The 20,188-nt window shown below is 43.8% G+C and overlaps 1 protein-coding gene across 2 annotated transcripts in view; it reads left to right on the top strand.

Moving 5' to 3' along the window:
• The window catches only part of EIPR1 (EARP complex and GARP complex interacting protein 1), a 280,792-nt gene that overhangs the window by 219,777 nt on the left and 40,827 nt on the right, over positions 1 to 20,188 (top strand). For both annotated transcript variants that reach the window (XM_088479510.1, XM_088479511.1), the window contains one exon: positions 3,933 to 4,069. In XM_088479510.1, coding sequence (XP_088335636.1) covers positions 3,933 to 4,069 — 137 coding nt within the window. The remainder of the gene's footprint in view (positions 1 to 3,932; positions 4,070 to 20,188) is intronic.

Here is a 20,188-nt window from a genome sequence, read left to right on the forward strand (position 1 = left end):
AAAGGTATTATACAGACCCCAAGTACAGTATACATACGCATGCGCTCTGGACCAGATCCCGTCATTCAGAAAGAAAACCTCCGTCAATCAGCATTCAGCAAGAAGACTCAAGACCCAGTGTTTGAGCACACATGTTTATGCCCCCCCAGAATAGACAGGACAATAGAGAAGTTTCTTGCTTATGCCATTGGTTCCCATGGGGGAACCATCTGTTACAGAGCGTTAAACAGGCTGGTTCAAATAGACTCAACCCAGCCTCCAACAACTGGGGGTCTCTGCCCTCCCGCCCCCTAACAGTCATCCTAACAGTTGTTCAGAAAATATACATTTTGTTGCTTGTAGTCTCTGCGGTCCATAAGTTGAGAATGCATGATGCGATCTCCACACCGATAGTACCGGAATTCTGTTGAAAGAGTACGCATCAGTACGAAACCAAACACGGCTTTCTTAGCATGTATAAAACCTTAGTTATCAAATATCTTTATTTCACAGCATTTATACTAACTGAACCAACTTAAATCTTATACTTTAAAGCTTATTAAACCTTATGTGTGAATATGTAATGTGTGAGTATGCAGGGTTTGATATAAGGATGCTAGTTAACTTGGGGCAGATGCGTGCGCGTAAAGCTAATAAAACAGCGGTTTCATACAAAGTCCTATGCATTTGCTAATATGCGACTAGTTAACAGCGCAATTGTGCGTATTAATGTGTGTATGAGGAATGATGCACTTAAATCTCGCTAAGTGAACATCTAGCAGTGTGACATTCTGAGCCTGATAGTTCCACATGTCCCCTCTGTCAGCAGCCCCCACCTGTCCCAGGCTTCAAAAGAAAAACTCTTTATTCTCCCAGTCTCTTGTGTGAATGCAAATAGCCCAGCTACAAGAGACAGACCTAAGATAACACTCTAGTCTTTGAAGTCATTTCATTGCAGGAAGCTTGCTAATGTAAGGTGTGTATTCGAGCCAGGTCACCTGTAGTGAGAGCAGACACTGTCCAGGAAGCTTATCTACACAAGCTAGTTGTCACGTGGCCATTTGCTCTATTCATCTAATGCAATACAATTTTGTCATACTGTAAAGCCATTTCTGAAATATATCCTTTATAATACGTAAAGTCATGAAATAGGCTTTTGGTGAATCGCCGTAACTTATGGCGATGGTCACAGATGCATTCGCATGATGCTAATAGTATTATCCCCACATGTACTAAAGTATGAGTTTATCTAAAATGGCGCTTAGGCGGCCATTTCGCAAAATGGCGTCGCTGCGATTCAATTTTAAACTGATCTTGTCTCAGCCAATAATCCAGTTTCGACACAAGCACTGATTGGTACAACATAGCATGGACCATTCTTACCTCTTGCACATGCTCTGTAAGGACTAACATATACTACCAGACAAAGAAATACATTAATGACTTGTCCTAATGTCTGGAGATAAACTCTCAAAGCCCGTTTGTGTAGATAACCTATAATGCTTAGCATCTCTACACAATGGTCACCCCACTGGAATGTGGCTCACTGTCTACTGTTAACGCCATATAAGCTATGGATGGCTCATTATACGTCTACTAATAGTAACAGGTACAAGTTAGGGCCCCTCAATTTATGTCTTGTTTGACCTCCAAAGGTTATCTGAGCAGTCTGTGAATTGTATGAATACAATCTCTTTTCAAACCTCAATGGGGCCTAGCACAGGTCGTGTGTTACAACTTATATGCCTATGTAGAAATTAATTTTTTAACCCACTGGTTACAGGCCTTCCCTCCATCTTGTCACCGGGGAGGGGTCTGCTGGGAGTCCCGGGAACTGGTGGGAGGAGCAAGACCTACTGGGAGATGTAGTTCTCCCAGCGCCTGTTACAGGGAGGAAGGGGACACACACAGGGATTACTTACACACACACACACACTTACTCATACACACTCACAAACACACACATACTGACATACACACCCTGCTGTAGGAGACCGGGTCCCGATGCTGGATGCAGAAGACAACGCTTCGAAAGGTGAGATATTAAGGACTAATTAAGCTATTTGGGAACTTCCAATTGCTAAATTAGTCCTCGGGGGATGTGGTCGGGGTCCCAGAGCAAGTGCCGCTGATTTTTCCTAAAATTAACGATTTTCGGAATAATCAGACTTACACTGGAGGTGCGAGAAAAAAAGATGCAGTGATTTATATAGAAATCTGAGCATCTTATTTTCAATCCGTTAATTGAATAGTAAAATCCTGCTGCTGCGGGTTTTTTAAAAAGCCCGCCCACAATTGAATATGCCCCTTTGTTTTTTACTCAACGGGTTATAATCTCTGAAACATTTGAGCTGAATTCTGTAACTGAATGTTCCCCCCACCCCCATTCTTATTGCACTATGCGTATCTTATTATTATGCCATAATGTAACTATTGTTATGGCTGTCATTGTGTTCTTAGAACTCACCTATCCCCATCATCAGAGCCATCAAGATATCGGGCAGGTCCCAGTTTTGGGCTCTATGCAGATGCTGCATCCCCTGCACACCTGGGCCAGAGTATTTTGTACCTTCTCCCTCTCTGAATTTCTGGAATTGATAAGTAAATTAGATCTCACCAAAACAGCTGTGTGATACTAGAGGGTAGCTTATACATTCGCCATGTGGTCAGAGGTTAGATACTGTATGCATATGCGTCACCTGGCTTGCCAGTTCATGCATGGGCAGTGTTGTCCATTTGTTTTCCAGAGAAACAACTTTTCGCCCTGTAATAAATAGACCCAGTCGCACTGTCTACCTTGTAACTGTGCAGTATATTACCCTTCTGAATAGTATGTTATTTTGTATATATATATATTTTTATACCTGTTTGTGTTGTATACTGTTTGAGTTTTTTGGGGGGATGATTCTTGTAAAATAAACTGTAATTCAAAAGTTTGTAAAAGCAAATCATGGTTTGGTTAGTAATTTGTATTTTCTCACTGACTACAGATGACTTACCTGACTGTTCGCTTCCTCTGTGGAAAGTTTATTTTTAGGATTTATTTGAAATGGTTTTTTTTTTATTATTATTTATGTTTTTAAAGTTGTGCAGATTTGTAAATGAGCTCTATGTTCTACAATATTCCTATTGGATGTGACCAAGTGCATGATGACCTTAAGACTGATTACCCGCCGGCGTTTGGAATGCCCCACTGACACTACATTGACCCAATGCACACATCCATGGCAAGTAAATAGAGCAGATAGCACCTACAAAAACATTATAATTACTGAATCATGAATTTTATTGCAAGTTTAGGGCCTGATTCATTTACGGATCGCTATTCTGATCGCAGCTGCAATTACGCACACAGGTCGGTTGCGAAAATATGATAATGTGTGCAGTCGCAGAGCTATTATAGAGACACCGAAAGCCAGCATAGAGTCGCCCACTACCACTTTCGTGCATCCATAATACTTAGCAGTCCTGCTTATACATCGGGAACATCGAGTAATATCGGCCCCTCATGCACAATTACAACAGGTCTTACCTTACTCAGAAATTTATAAACTCTCTGCACACAGTGAGAGCTCAAGCTACGTATGCCGTCGCAGTGGCTAATTTATGCACGCCCCTGTAACGGCGTTCGAACGGACAGGCACCCCTGCGTTTCGCCAAACACCCCCAAACACTCACTTCCTGTCACTCATTCTGCTATGACTTTCCGTGGTCTCTGCGATCGCTGTGGTGCCTTCGCGCACTGCAATGCATGCGCAGTACGCAACAATCACCCGTGTGCGTAATCGCAATAGCGATCCGTAATGAATCAGGCCCTTAATCCTTTTAAGTAACACTTTAAAATACGGAATCTTGGTAAAATTATTTTTCTAGAAATTAACTATTCACTTTTGTTTTCTTCAATTCCATGCCATTTATCTTACATGGTACAAATACTTTGTTTTCACGGACAGCTCTCAAGTTCGGTGGCATTGGAAGGCAAAGGGCAGCTGAAATTTACCTCTGGGCGTTGGAGCCCTCATCACAATTGTACACAGGTTGCAACGGCCAATGACACTGCTATCCGCGGCTGGGACATAAGAAGTATGAGGTAATAAATTAGCACTTTTACCATCATAAGTAATCAGGGCATAAACTTGTCAGCCGGGGACCTCAGAGGCTGAATTTAAAATGATTGCTGTCACACAGTATCTGGCTTTTGCATTGTGATTAGATTTTTGTAATCCTCTTGTGCCTCAAGCAACATTATTTCATTTAAGACTAAAAGGAATAAAACCATTTATTTATAAAAAAAAAAAAAAAAAGCTTTATCTCTGCTTTTTCTTTGAATGATCCTGTTTAAATTATGTGTTATACTTTACTGGGAATACAGAGGTGTGAGCATAAGGAACTGAAGGATGTCATTTTTCTCCACTACTGCTCCCAACCCTTTTCCATACCTATTTCCACTGCTTTATTCTGTTTATACTATTTATAGTGTTATCACAATAGATCATACTTGCATACTTTATGGTCAAAGTACCCCCAAAGTTGGACAATACAGGGGAAGGGGACATGATTATTATTATTATTATTATCCTTTATTTATATGGTGCCACAAAGTTTCCGCAGCGCCTTCCACAGTACGTAAATGAGGACACACAAAAAAACAGTTAATAGTAATTAGGGATGTGCAGGCTCGGTTCTACTCGGTTCCGTTCGTTTTTTTTTACCGAATCTTATTGGCTATCCAAAACTCGTGACAGCTGAAACCCAATAAGATTCGGGAAAAAAATCTGAACGGAACCGAGTAGAACCGAGCCTGCACATCCCTAATAGTAATACAAAACAATGCAGGACAAGGTTTATAAACATAACTTAGCTGCATAACACAATCAGCAGGGCCTCAGCAACCAAATGTTGGGTGCCAATTGGGGAGTTAGGAGTAAATGATACTAAAAAGTAGGGATAGGAGAAGCACATGAGATGATGAACCACTCACTACGAAACGCGTCAACTGCCCATCCACTTGACTGTGAGAGAGATGTGGGAAGGTGGGCTACTCCACTGGCAGAGTAGGAAAGTACGCAATAGACAACTGTGCAAGAATATTTCTGTTTTTTTAAAACATTATACACTCACACAATTTTTTTTTTTACAGTGGTAGCTTTGCCTCTTTTTAAGCAAAACAAAAGGAGCTGTTTATTATGCAAATAATAAGAAATTATTTACTGCTTTATTAACAGTGACCAGTTCAAGTAATGTGCTGATTATTATCGAAATGTTGGCATTTGATTGATTTTCATCTGAAAAATGGCAGTTATTTATTAAAGTTGTGTCCCATCTCACCCTGTTAGGCTCAGGGACCTGACACAGCGGTGTTGCTTTGCTGCCATCATGAACCTGGTGGGTAACCACAAGCCTCCTCCCTTATTGGCCCCTTCAGTCAGCCATTAGGGTAGCGTTTCTGTTGCATCCTTTCCTGTGCCGCCTCAGCATGGACATGGCCATGGCCATCTTGATTATGTCACATGATATATTTTCACCAGTGAGGTCCGCAGTTCAGACCACCTTTCTTGTACAGCCTATGAAGTTGAAGGGTACCTATTTAAGTCAGCTTCTGTGTTCTGACCTTTGCCAGAACAACATCACTCCAGTGTCCATAATCTTGCTCCAGGCTCCTCTGCAGTTCCTCTGCTCAGTTCACCTGTGCGGTTATCACCAGCCTGCTGTTCTGTTCTTCTTCTGCTCACCTAGGCGACCTCAGCATCAGCCCTGTTCTGTTTATCACTGCAGCAGCAGTCACCTGCAACGATACCATTATTCTTTGTTGTTGCAACGCCGCAGTGCTGTCTCCAATCACCAGCACAGACGTCAGTATTCTCTTGTGTGACAACGAACACTATCTTTAATCACCAGTGCAGGTACCAGTACTCTTTGCTGTGACAACTACAGCACAGTCTCCAGTTACCAGCGCAAACATCAGAACTCTCTGCTGCACAGTACAGCACTGTCCCCAATTGACATCACAGACTTCAGAACCCTACTGTGCAGTAATCAGCACTGTCTACAACACCTAGCATTGTCTGCACATGTCCTTTTTGTATCAGCTCACTAAGAACAGCGTGATCAGTATAAAGCTCTGTGTCCATTCCCTCTAGTGGTCCGCCTCCTTAGATCCATGTATCAGTTTCAGCTCTGTCCTCCCTCTCACAAGGAGGAGCTTCATAAAGTCTCCTAGTTTACCTCACTCCACTCACACCCCAGCTAACCCAACGGTCTTTGAACGAAGTTCACCCAATATTAGAGCTCTAACAGTTCTGGCCAAATGGACTCAGCAGGAGAACAACCCCAAAGGGGAAGCTCCATACATAGTGCGGCTGATCATGTGAAAAAGTAGGAAACTACTCAGGGACATTTTATGCAGTACCTCCAAGAACTTTATTTTACTCAACACCATCCAGTCTGCTTTTCCCAAGTCAGACAATGGAAGATCCAGTCCGCCTCTTTCTACATCTTGACTCTCCATGCCCATTCCAAAGAAATGGCACCTCTAAATTATGCACGAGGCTTCCTTAATCAGTGTGGAATCCATTTTAAGTTGCAACCTGAGAACTTTCCCACCGCCAGATCCAAGATTGCCTACATTATATATTTGTTTACTGGTCAAGCCCTAACTTGGGCCTCTCACTTATGAGAAAGGTCTCATCCCATTCTGTTGGACTATGATCAGTATTATCCATCTTCCTGAGTATCTGTGATGAAATGGGTAAAACAACATCAGCTGCTGCTGACATCTTGTGGCTATGCCAAGGCCCTCTTATTGTGGGTTAGTATGTTATCCAGTTCTAAACATTGGCCTCTGGATTAAGATGGAAGAACAAAGCACGTTTTGCTGCTTTTTGGCAGGGACTTTCTGACGAGTAAAAGATGAACTTGCTACTAGAGATTTGCCCACTAGTCCGGAGTAGATGATCTAATTATGCAACAAAGTGGATCTCCACTTCAAAGAATGGGCACAAGAGAGAGGAAGCAATGATCAGGTCAAGGTCCACCTGCCCCATTGCTTTAGGCAACAGTCTCTCATTCCCGTCAATACAGAGGAGCCTATGCAAGTTAGGCCATATTCAATTAGCCTTGAAAAGTCCCGGACTTTTCAACTGTTGTACTTTCTGCCGCCTTCGCCTGTTTGGGACGCGAATTCGCGGCTTGTGCGTCCCCGCTTTTCGCCCTATTCAATTGCAGAACAGGCGAAATCTTAAATCGGAGAATGCATATCAGGCAGAAAGTAGAAAATAGAATGGGGAAATCAGTCTGTACCCCAAAATAACACACATTGACACTGGAAATCAGTACAGATGTGTACTATTAGCCCTAATAAATGTACTTTGTGTCCTTAAGTTGTGTTAATACAGTAGCTTTATAGAAACTTTTTAGTGAAAGTGGTGAAGAATGATAGAAAACAGTATTTTTGGGTGAAAATAAATAGTCCAGTCAAATTTGGGATACTTGAAAATGGGTGCTAGCATATTTGTGTATCTCTAAAGTGCACTTTAAAAAAAAAAAGTGAAAAATCCACCTACTGCATGCACCTGCAATCCTAAAAATACCAATAAACCGATGTTTGCTAAATTTTATCCTTGTCCTCCCACTTTTTCATTTTTGCCCCAAAAATGACATGTCTTTTTTGGGGTGTTCTGAGGTTCAAAGGGTCTGAACCAATTCCCACCATTTGCACCCCAAAATAGAGATTTTGCAATTTTTTTACGCCTGCCATTCATTAGAGATACTTTTCCGCCTACTTCAGTGCATTGAGTTTCCGCGTACGCGAAAACGTCCTGGAATTGAATTCGGAGATAAACCGCAAACACGCGAAAAGCGTCAATAGGCAAAACTTTTCGCATATTACGACTTTTCGCGTCTAATTGAATTGGACGTTAATCTGTTCCAGCTGTCTCCAGAGGAGCATCAGAGACAGTACCGGGAAACTCTTTGCCTATATTGTGTTGGTCCTTGGCACATGCTGGGACCCTGCCCTAATTGTTCAGGAAAAGCCAACATCTAACTGGTACTGGAGAGGGTAGGTTAGATGTTATTTCCCACTCTCCATATACTGACTGCACATTCTTTGTTATGGTCGAACATTCACAAGGTTCCATTTATCTTCCTGCTTTGACTCTGGAGCAGCAAGGAATGTTATCATTGCATCTTTGGTCAAAGAGTTGGGAGTTTTATATTCAGAAACCATCTCATTCTATGTCATCCCAAAAGCCTCCAATGCTTTGGTGCTTGGGCTTCCCTGGCTTCAGAAACATATTCCATATATTGACTGGTCTCTTTCCCAAGTTCTGTCCTAGGGAGCCAATTGCAAAGACACTTGCCTCGAGGTGGTATTACCGCGTCAGACTTTGACCACTCCTGACCATAATCATCTTCCAGCTCCTTACCATGAATACCTCAATGTCTTTAACAGACTGCGGAATCTCTGCCACCATATTGTGATTGTGACTGCCCCATTGCTCTGAAACCTAGTAAAGTTTTCCCTAGAGACCGTATTTATCCTCTCTCTTTTCCGGGGTCCCACTACATCAAAAAAAATCTCAAATGAGGTTTCATCCATCCGTCCACTTGTTTGGTAGGTGCAGGATTTTTCTTTGTCAAAAAAACGGATGGAGGTCTGTGACACTGCATAGACTAACGGGGTCAATGAAATTGCTGTGAAGAATCGTTACCCCCTACCTCTAATTTCTAAATTGTTTAATAAAATAAAAGAGGCAGTTATCTTCACCAAATTGGACTAATGAGGAGTTTATAACCTAATTTGTATCAGAGCCAGGAGGTGAGTGGAAGACAAGTTTCTTGTTATGGCTTTTGGTCTCTGCAATGCTCCAGCTGTTTCAGAATTGTACGTCTATGTGGTAATCTACTTGGATGATTTTCTTCTCTTTTCTTCCTACCTGGAATCTCATTGCTTACACGTTGAGAAAGTTCTTTAACATCTCTGGTCTTAAATGCCTATAAACTCTTTTACAGATGGTATTATGTCCCGTCAAGGCAACACAAAATGTTCCCAGATGCCTCCAATTTGTTTTGGAGATGTGGCATTGATATTGGTACTTTTTTGCACACTTGTCCTGTCCTAAACTTGTTTCTTTTTGGAATGAGTTTAGGTCCCTCCTTCACACTATAGTCGGTCTAAACATCCGTCTCAATGCTAAGTATTTTTTTTACTGCCGCTATGTGTCCCAGATGCTACTAGTCACCAGCATAAATTTATTCGACATTTAATCTCAGCAGCTACATGTAGCATTGCTGTAGCTCGGAAGAAACTGAGGTCCCTACAGTAAGAGAGGTCGTAGCTAAATTGTGGCACATATATTCTATGGAATACATGATGAGTATTTTACACAACTCTTCCAAAAGCGTTGTACTTCAAATTTTCAGATGCCTCCAGCATTTCTATAACACCTGCTCTTTATTAGTTCTATTATTTCTATTCTTATACATTCATCTGGTTTTTCAAAGGTAGTCAGTTTTCAGGAATCCAATTGGGTCACAACCTTTAACATTCTTTTTCTATTTTCCTTCTTTCCTCTCTACCCCCCCTTCGCTGTGGATTGCCACGCCACACTCCTTTCTTTTTTTATTGTGTTGCTCTCTTCTTTTTATTCTCTCGATTTCTTATTAATTTTACAAAATCTAGATGAAAATAGTTTATGCAACTAATATTTCCCATGCAAGATGTTAATTTCCTTTTCTGATTTTTATTGTATTGCATATGTTTTGGTTTATCTCTCCAATCTTTAATGGTCCCCTGTATGGGTTCCACTGCATATTGTCTTTCATCTTTTGAATAAAATATTATTTAAAAAAAAAACATCTGTTCTGCAAATTGGAAAAATGCAGTTTTGAGGTGGAATCTGTCCCATTCCTGGGGTACATAATTTCTGGCACGGGCAGATGGACCCTGGGAAAGTTCAAGCAATTGTCAGCTGGCCCCAAACTGCTACCTCTAAAGTAATCCAGCGGTTCCTCGGATTCACCAATTATCGGAGATTCATCCATTTCTATTCTACTAACAATTCGCTCTTACTAGAAGGGTTCTAATCACGCTCAATGGTCAGAAGAAGCATGTTTGGCTTTTCTTCAGCTCAATCAGGCATTTATCTCTGCACCAGTTCTTTGTCAGCCACAGTTCTTTGTCAGCCAGATGTTCACTGCCCATTCATTTTAGAAGTGGTTGCATCTTCTGTGAGGTAGGAGCAATCTTGTCCCAATGGGCAGAGGACAGTCAACTCCATCCTTGTGGGTTTTTATTGTGCGAGTTTCTTCCAGCTGAAGTGAAGTACACCATTAGAGATAAGGAATTACTCACCATGAAATATGCCCTAGATGAGTGGAGGCATCTTTTAGACTGGGCCAGGTACCCAATTTCTATATTTACATATCATAAAAAGCTATCTTATTTGAAGTCTACTCAATATCTCAACTCTCGAGAGGATTGCTGGGCTGTGTTTTTTTCCAGGTTTTCCAAGTCTCCTTTCATCCAGAATCACAACCACATAATGCAGATGCGTTCTATGTGTGAGGAGGAGAGTCTCTCATCCTCTAGGTCTTATCCCATCATCAATTCATTGTCCGTAGCTGCTACTTCTACTGTTCCAGTTTCTCCAGTTGGGAAATTGCTTGTCAAGAAGCTTTGTAGGAAATTGCAGCAGTGGGCTCATGCTTCCTGTTTCACTGCCCATGCTGGTGTTCAAAAGACACTTGAATTCTTCAACGAGATTACTGGTGTTCACTCTTCAGGAAGACGTCAAAGAATTTGTTGCAGCCTATGCTAAGTCCCAGGTAGTCTCCTGCTGGACAATTGTTCCCTTTATCCATACAGTACCTCATGCTCCTTGGAACACACGTCTCTATGAACTTCATTGCTGATTTACCAGCCTCCAATAAATATTGCACCATCTGGTTGTAGTAGACCACTTCTTAAAGATGGCACATTTCATACTCCTATGAGGTCTGCCATCGGCACCTGTCCTGGTTCAGCAATTTCTCACAGAGATCTTCAGGCGTCCTGTATGCCCTCCCTGATTGGGGAGTGCATTTTGTAGTGAAGTTTTGGCACTCTCTGTGTTCTGATCTTCAAATCAAGTAGAACTTTTCTTTGACTTATCACTGTCAAACAGAGAGGGAACACTGACTTTCTTTTACCGGTGCTGTCATTTTATTAAGTCATTAATCCTGGGTCCTATAAGTTGCAACTTCCATCATATCTGCGGATTCCTAATTCTTTCCACATATCCTTGCTTAAACCTTTTGTGATCCATCGCTTTCATTCCAATACTTCCAAGTCTCCCAAGATCCAGACCCAACTTGGAGTTGAATATGAAGTCAAAGAGATTGTGGATTTCCATGTCTGACAGGGGTGGCTACAATACATAATTGGCTGGAAAGGCTATGGTCCTGAAGAGCGTGCTTTGATGAGTTCTAAAGGTCTGCACGCTCCCGTGTTGGTACGGAAATTCCATTAAAAATTTCCTTTGATGCCTCAAAGGTGTCTAGTGGCCACCCTTTAAAGGGGTGGGGGTCGTACTGTCACACATCACTCTGTTAGGCTCATGTACCTGAAGCGGCAGTGCTGCTTTGCTGCCATTATGAACCTAGTGAGTCACCGCAAGCCTCCTCCGCTATCAGCCCCTTCAGCCAGTCATGTGGGTAGGGGTCCTGCTGCACCTTTTCCCATGGCGCCTCAGCATGGTCGCCACCATCATTTCAATGTCTGTGATCTGCACAGTGTGTACCTAGCATTGTAGTATATAGATCCTCTCTATGGGACAGTGCAATAATATTATTTGCAGAACTCTTTATATCACAACCCTGGATATTCGGGAATGCCGTATAAACTATTACAAACTAATGATCGGCTAAATTATGTTTATTGTCAAAAGATAATAAATGCTGGTGAGCAGACTCCTGTCAATATTGGCACCACCTTCTATATACATGGAACCTAAGTCAACAAAGGTGTTCACCAGAGCCCCCTGTGAGGCGGGATGGATTTGGCTCCTGTGTGGAACACATCGATTTGAATCTGCTCTAGAGAGTAGAGCCAAGGCTCTCAATATAGTCATAGCAGTCTGTGCACTAAACACAGTTCTGCAATGGGGCTGAGAAATAACGAGTTACGCCCCTACATCTAACCCTTGTTTAATGTTAAAATCAGTATTTGATGTTTTGATAGCAGCGAGGGATTGTGTATCTAGTAAGACAAAAGATTGTTTATGGGCAGAAATTTTTTCCAAAGTGTAAGTGATTGCAAACTAAATTCTAAATTACTATTTCTTTGATTAGTTGTTGGGATGTTTTTTTGCAGCCTTATTTTATTTTTTATATTTCTCCAGTTCGGTCTAAAAGTGTTATTCTTCTCGTCACTTAACCGAACAGATGCTTTCATTTCTGTAAATTATGATTTTGTTTGCACGCAGTCATAAGACAACACTAAAGGTGCCCATACATGGTGCAATAAAGGAGCCGATCTGACGGATTGGTACGATTTGGCTGCTTTATCGTACCAGGTATGGGCATGATATCGGACCGAGCGCACACGCGTGGGGTCATACATCGCACCCCCAGATATTAATGTAGGTTCAGTCGATCTGGGGATGCGATGTGCGATCCCATGCAGCGTTATGCGGGTGGGGGAAGGGGGGAGCCGGCATATCGGGCTGTCGGCCACCCTATCGCACCGTGTGGGGGACCGCCCGATATGTCGGACGTCGGATCATCATCGCCTCGCATGGTGCATATCGCACCGCTTATGGCCAGCCTTAGTCTGGTTAATAAGAGAGATTTTTAGTCCTGGTTGTGATTTTGATCAGCGCTGGAGTGATGTTATACACATCAGTTGCTATAGCGACCTAGGTCTGTGCAAGCTTTTTTAAGACAGCGATTATCCCCTTTGCACACAGTAATTTATCACTAAAGTGAGGAGACAGATCTTTGCTATAACGGCTGTTGCCTTAACAGTGGGGGGAGATTTCATATTCAGATTTGTATGTCCTGCGTTCACCTGAAATACTGTATCTGCGGTACACTGTATCTGTTTGAATGATCTCTTTGGATGTATTACATTTATTTTATTATTTTATTTTATTATGTCATTTTAAAATATGCCAAATAATAAACCATATAATTGCTTTAGTTTTATATGTGTTTTATTGTTGGTATTAAAGTTGTATTGACTGTAGAATAAGTGATTGAAGGCTAAAGGGTCAGTTTATCAATATGAGGTGATAGTAAAGATTTTCTATCGCCACTTATATATTGCTGGCGAGTCTTGGTCTCCTCTGCCTATGCGTGGCCCAGCTTTCCGGCTCACCCTTGCGCGCACCGCCCTGGTAGCCTGCTCTTGGACCTCCAGTTGCAGATGTATTAAAACAAATTTGAGAAAAATCAATAATTAAGAAATTGAAATACAAATGTGTTCATATGTTTGGCAAAAGAAAAATGCATTATTCTAATAACAAAGCATTTGGGGCTTCATTCAGAGACGGCCGTACGGTCTACGACCGCTCGGCCGCCTCGATGTTTGTCCAGTGCGCATGCGCACGAGGGAGCCGGCTCCTTCGTGCGCATGCGTGAGACCCGCTACGACCAACAGCACCGGTCGTAGCGGGTCTCTTTCTAAAGGGGGCGAGCTGTCGATGTTGATTGACAGATCGCCCGGTTTGGAAGGCGGGCCGGGGGGGTGGCAGCCCAAACGGAGGTGTTCCCATGGGAACGCCTGCCGTTTGGGGGAGGCCCCACTGACATCACTAGTAATGTCAGTGGAGAGCTTCCGGCTCTGACAGAGCTAGAAGCTCACCGGGGCTTACGACAAGTGAGACCCTACCCTAGGGTCTCGTCGTAAGCCCTGATGCGACCATCACCCTAGCGGTCGTTAGAGCTGTGGGTGTACTGTAAACCCACAGCCTAACGACCGAAACAGAGGCGGCCGGTCAGGATGCAAGCGGCCGCCCAGTTTCTGAGCGACCGCTTGCATCCTCCGACCGCCTCTGAATGAGGGCCTTTATCATGTAACGAGTCAATGATATGATATTTCCATCCTGTGATGGTGTTACTTTCATTTTCACATAGGCGTGGGAAGCTATGCCTGGAGTTAGCCAGCAAAGGCTATTCCCGGCGATACGTAGCCATAGCTGTTACAGGGGTCTATTTACTAAGCAGTGTTAGGAGACAGAGTGAAAAGTAATAAGGTACCAGCCAATCAGCTCTTAACTGCCATCTCACAGGCTGTGCTTGAAAAATGACAGTTGGGAGCTGATTGGCTGGCACCTTAACACTTTTCACTCTTTCTCCTAACACTGCTTAGTAAATAGACCCCACAGTCTTTGTGTTTCTTCTTACGTGGGAACAAGTCCTATTTTCTGCGTAAAACACCTAGTTTCCCCAGATTTTGTGCTTTCCTCCCTAGAATAAATAGACCCCTAACTCCTAAAGGTATATATTATGAATATAGCCACTGTCCTACTTTTCCTGTAACCATTTGCTTTCTACATGAGCGCATAGCACTTACGGCTCCTGACATCTTTGGAGAGTTGGCTGTACTGAGCCCTTTGTCAGACCCCATGCCACAGCACAAGCCCAGCTTCACCATTGTGATGTTTGAATATCTCAAATGGCTTTTCCATGTCTTATTCAAATACGTCAGCAAGATGGTACAGCAGTAGGGATGGCGATAAACTGACCACTCGGTATGTTAAGCTGACCAATGATGGCAAAAGATGCAGGCAAGTTAGGGTCTGTATGTCACGCTCCGGACACTTAAAACCACCTTTTTACCTCTCCGGTGCCTGTCCAGGCTAGCTGAGGTCAGCTCGCGCTGTGCATCACCCCCGGATAGCATCGAGGTCCGCTCATGCTGCACATCGCGCCCGGCTGGCGCTGAGGTCTACTCCTGCCCCGTCTGTTCAGTGTCCTGTCACTGAGCATGGATATTTCTCTCCGCAGTCACTTGCTCACAACGTGTCTCCCCAGCACGATGTTATACAAACTGCACGCCAGAGTTTCCTACAGAACAACAGTATGGGCACAGCCATGTTGGACTCTGTCATCTGACTCTCTTCCACCCAGACCAGCTGATCACAGCATCCAATCCCTGGGCATGTTCCCCTTTTCATTCCATTTCCTGACTGGCCTCTGTGCCAGTACAACGTCATGTCTTGCTGAAGTTAGAGCTCAGTGCTGAGCTCCCAGGTACTCTGTATCTGAACGGTCTCAGGGCCTGATTCATTACGGAATGCAAATCTGCTTATACGCATGCCCCAAAGTTGCTAATATCAGCGGTGCTATTTAAATGTGTGCATTCACATTGTGAATGCAGCCAGACATAAGGACACCCACTTCCCCTCACTAACATCCATATATTAGGGCAACATAGCGAAACCATCGGTAACATCGGACCCATAGGCACACTTTCACAAGCCCTGACCTTACTCAGAAATTGCTAATATCCATACACGCTATCGGTGCTTTGACTGCTTATGGCCACGCAGTGGCTAATTTATGCATGCCCCTGCAACAGCGTTGAAAAGCACTGGCACGCCTGCGCTCGCCCGACCACACCCCCGTCACCACCGACAAACGGCAATTCCTGTCAATCACTCTGCAATCTGTTTGCAATTGCTAGCTTGCGCACGATCTCTGCGATGCATGCGCAGAATGCAACAATCGACAGACTGCGTGCGTAAATCGGGCATTAAAATGTCGTTAAACAACCAGCGATGCGTGCTCCCGCTGGTCGTTTTTGCCATCTATCATCGCTTGAACATGCAGGCTTGAACGACAGGTTGGGCATGTTCCGGAATGAGAGCGGGTGTCTGCACTGAAAGACATATCGTTCAGTGTAGGCACGTTATCCACTGCACAAAATGAAGAACGATTGTACGATTACAATGTTGTAATCATACAGTCGTTCCACTCTCGTCTAGTGGATACACACCTTGAGACTTGTTCTTACAGCAACCATCGGTTCCAGCCGATACCTCCAACCATCAGTCTCATCCGATGCTTCCAACATCAATTAAGTTCCTCAATTTATCAACATGGGTCCCAACCGATCAAGTTAATCAATTCTTCAAGATCTAATTCAATCTCATCAAGTTCTTCAAATCATCAACATCTGTCTCAAACCAATCCAGCTCTCAATCCCGCATCATCGGTCCCAATCCGATTCTGCTCAATCATTCAGTAGTATATATTCAGTTCCATTCCAAACTGCTGTTCAATAAAGACATTCTATTCCTGTTCTCGCCTTCGGGCCCATCATCCACTGCCATATCTCTACCTCCTCACATCTATACATGAGGAAGTCCTGGCTCAAACCACCTAAGTTCATCCACGCCTCTCAAAGCTCCTCTTCAGTCTCCCATGCCTGTTCCAACCCAAAACCTACCCTCATGCGTGACACTGTATATACTATTAGCAGACTTGCTAACTCTCCCTGATTGTCAGGGAGACTCCCTATAATAGTAGCAATCTCCCTGACTCCCTGAAGAGTCTAGCAATACACTCTGATTGTGCCTTACCCCTATTATGTAACTGTTATATACTTGGACAAATAAGAAATAAAATATATATACACATTCAAATGGGATCATCAGTGCCATTCTCCTGCATTGGTTACAATGTACAATGATGTATCAGTGTGTTTTCATCAACAAGGAGATCTCACTGAGCAAGAACTGCTGCTTTGGGGCTCGTTTACATTAGGATGTAAGTCACTTTTAAGACACGCCTCCCAGGCGTAACAGTACACGTCCATTTTAACGCCGCGCTCATAGATGCTCCTTTCACAATCTTCCTGAAATGCTTTTTCAAAAGTAGGCAAGCATGACTAGAAGAGTGAGTGTATGCATTAAATGATTACAGGTGGGACAGTGGTGATATTTGCAAAATAGACCATCTACATATATGATTCCCTCAGAGCAGGGTTTTTCAACATTCTGTGGAACTACACATCCCAGCGTGCCCTGCCACAGTTTTTCTATTAGAGCATTCTAAAACTGTGGCAGGACATGCTGCGATGTGTAGTACCACAGCAGCCGGATAGCCGCAGTTGAATGTCTCTGCCCTAGAGCCTTTATGCTAATGACTAATGATGTGGGTTGATGACATGGGAAGTGGTTGTGCTTCTCCTGTAATGAAGAATCTAGTTTCTGTGAAAGAGCATAGCAGATGGCCGAGGGCCTCGCTAATATTGAATGTCCCTGAATGCTGCAGGACTGGCAATCACTGGTTTTATTTTTATTTCTTGAGAAGAAAAGGTAAAAGCTGAGTGAAGGAATTACAATAGACCGCAGTAGCTGCTAGTTGAACATGTATGACAGCTCAGAGCTTTGTTGAACAAAACCGTGCTAAACACTCGGGCGGTCTTCATGTAGACAGCACCGTATTGCCTATAGCACAGTAGCTATTGTTCCTGCTTACAATCACTTTCCAGTGTGCGTTAGAATCATCCACTACACTAGGTATTTTTCCTTGCCTCCTGTCTACTGAATTTTACACGTGCCCAATTGTTCCCTTCTCCATTTGGTCAAACCTCACCTGTGACTGTGATTTTTAGCTAGCACTGAGCATCCGGGCTGCCTATATTTCAAGGTCCATGTGATGATTTAGGGCCTGATTCAGAGCTGCATGCTATTTACGTGCGCTCGCTCTGAATCAGGGCATCCCTATTTTTTTTAATTCCGGCCTCCAGGCTGCTCACACAGCAGTGGGTGACCACCCACAGCTTGTGTGAGCGGTCTGGCGATGGCCGCGATTATCGCGACCATCGGCATTGCGAGGAGACCCTTGTGGCAGGGTTTCAGCACTCGCAATGCCAAGTGGATTTCCAGCTGTAATAGAGCCGGAAGTCCACTACTGACATCACGAGTGATGTCAGTAGGGCCGCCCACAAACGGCAGGTGTTCCTTCGGGAATGCCTCCGTTTGTTCAGCTACCCCCCCCCCCTACCCGCCTACAAGACGGGGCAAGCTGTCGATCAACATCGACAGCCTCCCCATTTTGCTGCGAGCTCCGGAGCAAGTGAAGGTCTCACTTGCTCCGGGGCTCGCGTGCGCCGAGCGTGCGCATTGGGCCACCATCGACCCGCTTGCGAGCGCTTTGCGCTCGCGAGCGGGTCTGAATCAGGCCCTTAGTCATTTAACTATATTTGTTTACTTAGTTGAGATGAATAAGACCTCATTACAGTTAACTTACACAGTAACTTCTACTGTATCTTCATAAAATGCAATCACGTAATCCATGAAATGTTGGTGAGACACCACTGATTACTTTTAATTTTATTATATAGAACGAGAATGACTTCTCTAATTAGAAGTACCTGTTAGCTACAGAAGTTCACTGCTACATCCTTGCTCCATACACCATGTAGCGCGCCATGCTAGTCGCGCCCTGCCGTGCCGATGTATCTCACAGCATGCTGCAGTAAGGCGCAACATACTGAAGTGCTGGAAAAGCCGGAGTGTGTAATACAACTTTCTGTCCACCAGATGTCATATTTACTAAACTGCACAGCACATGTGTTAAATAGCTAACATAGCTTTTGTAGCGCCATCTGCTGATTGGCTGAAGGAACCTGTCATTTATTACATTATACAGTAGTACTGGATTGTGCTTTGTCATGAATGAAGGATTAAATAAAGACAGAGCAATTCAAGTTCAATATTCTTAAGGTACCCTACTGAACTCAGGGCCTAATTCAGACCCGCTCGCAAGCGGGTCGATGTTGGCCAAGTGCGCATGCACACGACGGAGGCGGCTCCGTCGTGCACATGCGCGAGACCCGAAAAACGACGCCAAGCCCTTGTTATGGGTCACGCACCAAAGGGGGCGTGTTGTCGATGGTGACTGACAGCACGCCCCCTTTGATGGGCGTTCTGGGGGCGTGGCTGCCCAGACGGAGGCGTTCCCATGAGAACGCCTACCGTCTGGGGCCGGCCCCACTGACATCACAAGTGATGCCAGCGGGAGTGCTTTTGGCTCTGATAGAGCCAAAAGCACTCCAGGGCTTGCGGCAACGAGACCCTACCGCAAGGGTCTCGTCGCAAGCCTGATGGTTGCGATGGTCTTGACCATCGCGACCATCCTTTTGGCCGCTCGCTATAGATGGGGGTGGTCACCCACAGCTATGTGAGCGGCCAGGAGGCCGCTCTTAAATTCAGAGGGATGGCTCTGATTCAGAGCGAGCGCTCTGTCAGAGCGTCCGGCTCTGAATCAGGGCCTCAGTACATTGCTCCCGACTTCCCACCACCTGCTATTGACACTGTATTGTACACATTCCCTGCTGCAAAGTTGCACACATAACATCACATACACGACAGGCGTGGGTCTCGATTCGCTGGCATGTGTGAACGAGTGGTTGTGGTGAGCGCCTTATAGAGTGGGCGCCTCGAGTTCAAGGCCTGGAAAGGTCATTTTGGACATTGCTATTTTTTTTATTTTTTTTTTATAAATCTTTACTACAGGATTAAAAATAAATCACTTGGTATGTGAGTTCTGTCATTTATAAAAATACATATATGTGCTGGCCGAAAGACGCACAACCAGCATTAAATAAAGAAAGTGCAATATTATTAATGAACTCTACCGAAATCAGTACATTGCTCGCAACATCCCACCACCTGGCATTTCCGGTATACAGTAGACATTGTCATTGTCTACTGTACACATTACAGGGCCATCCCTATGACGCTCAGGAAGTTTTTTTATAAAGAAAGATCACTTCAGGTTCTATACTTAAAAGTTCCTTAATAGTATCGAACTTGAATTGCTCTGTCTCTATTTAATGCTGGTTGTGCGTTTTCTGGCCAACACAGATATGTATTTTTCATAAATGACACACCAAATTATTTATTTTTAATCCTGCAGTGAAGATTTTTTAAACAAAGAAGAAAATGCAGATGTTCAAAATGACATTGTCCCTTTCTGGGTCTCGAATCCGAGGCGCCCACTCTGTAAGGCGCTCATCTTAACCACTCACCCACACACGCAGGCCGCATCGAGAGCCACACCTATACTATATAATAGCGGTTTATAGTCTAATGAAGCTGGATGTCATAATATGGAGATGAAGAAAGTGCGGAGCAATGCATAAAGTTGAGCAGAGTACTTTAAAAGAATTTAACTTGAAATGGTCTGTCTTTATGAAAAACTGCCCATGCGTCTT

The sequence above is a fragment of the Taudactylus pleione genome, unplaced genomic scaffold (genome assembly GCF_031769625.1).
Source record: "Taudactylus pleione unplaced genomic scaffold, aTauple2 ptg000238l, whole genome shotgun sequence".
Lineage (NCBI taxonomy): Eukaryota > Metazoa > Chordata > Amphibia > Anura > Myobatrachidae > Taudactylus > Taudactylus pleione.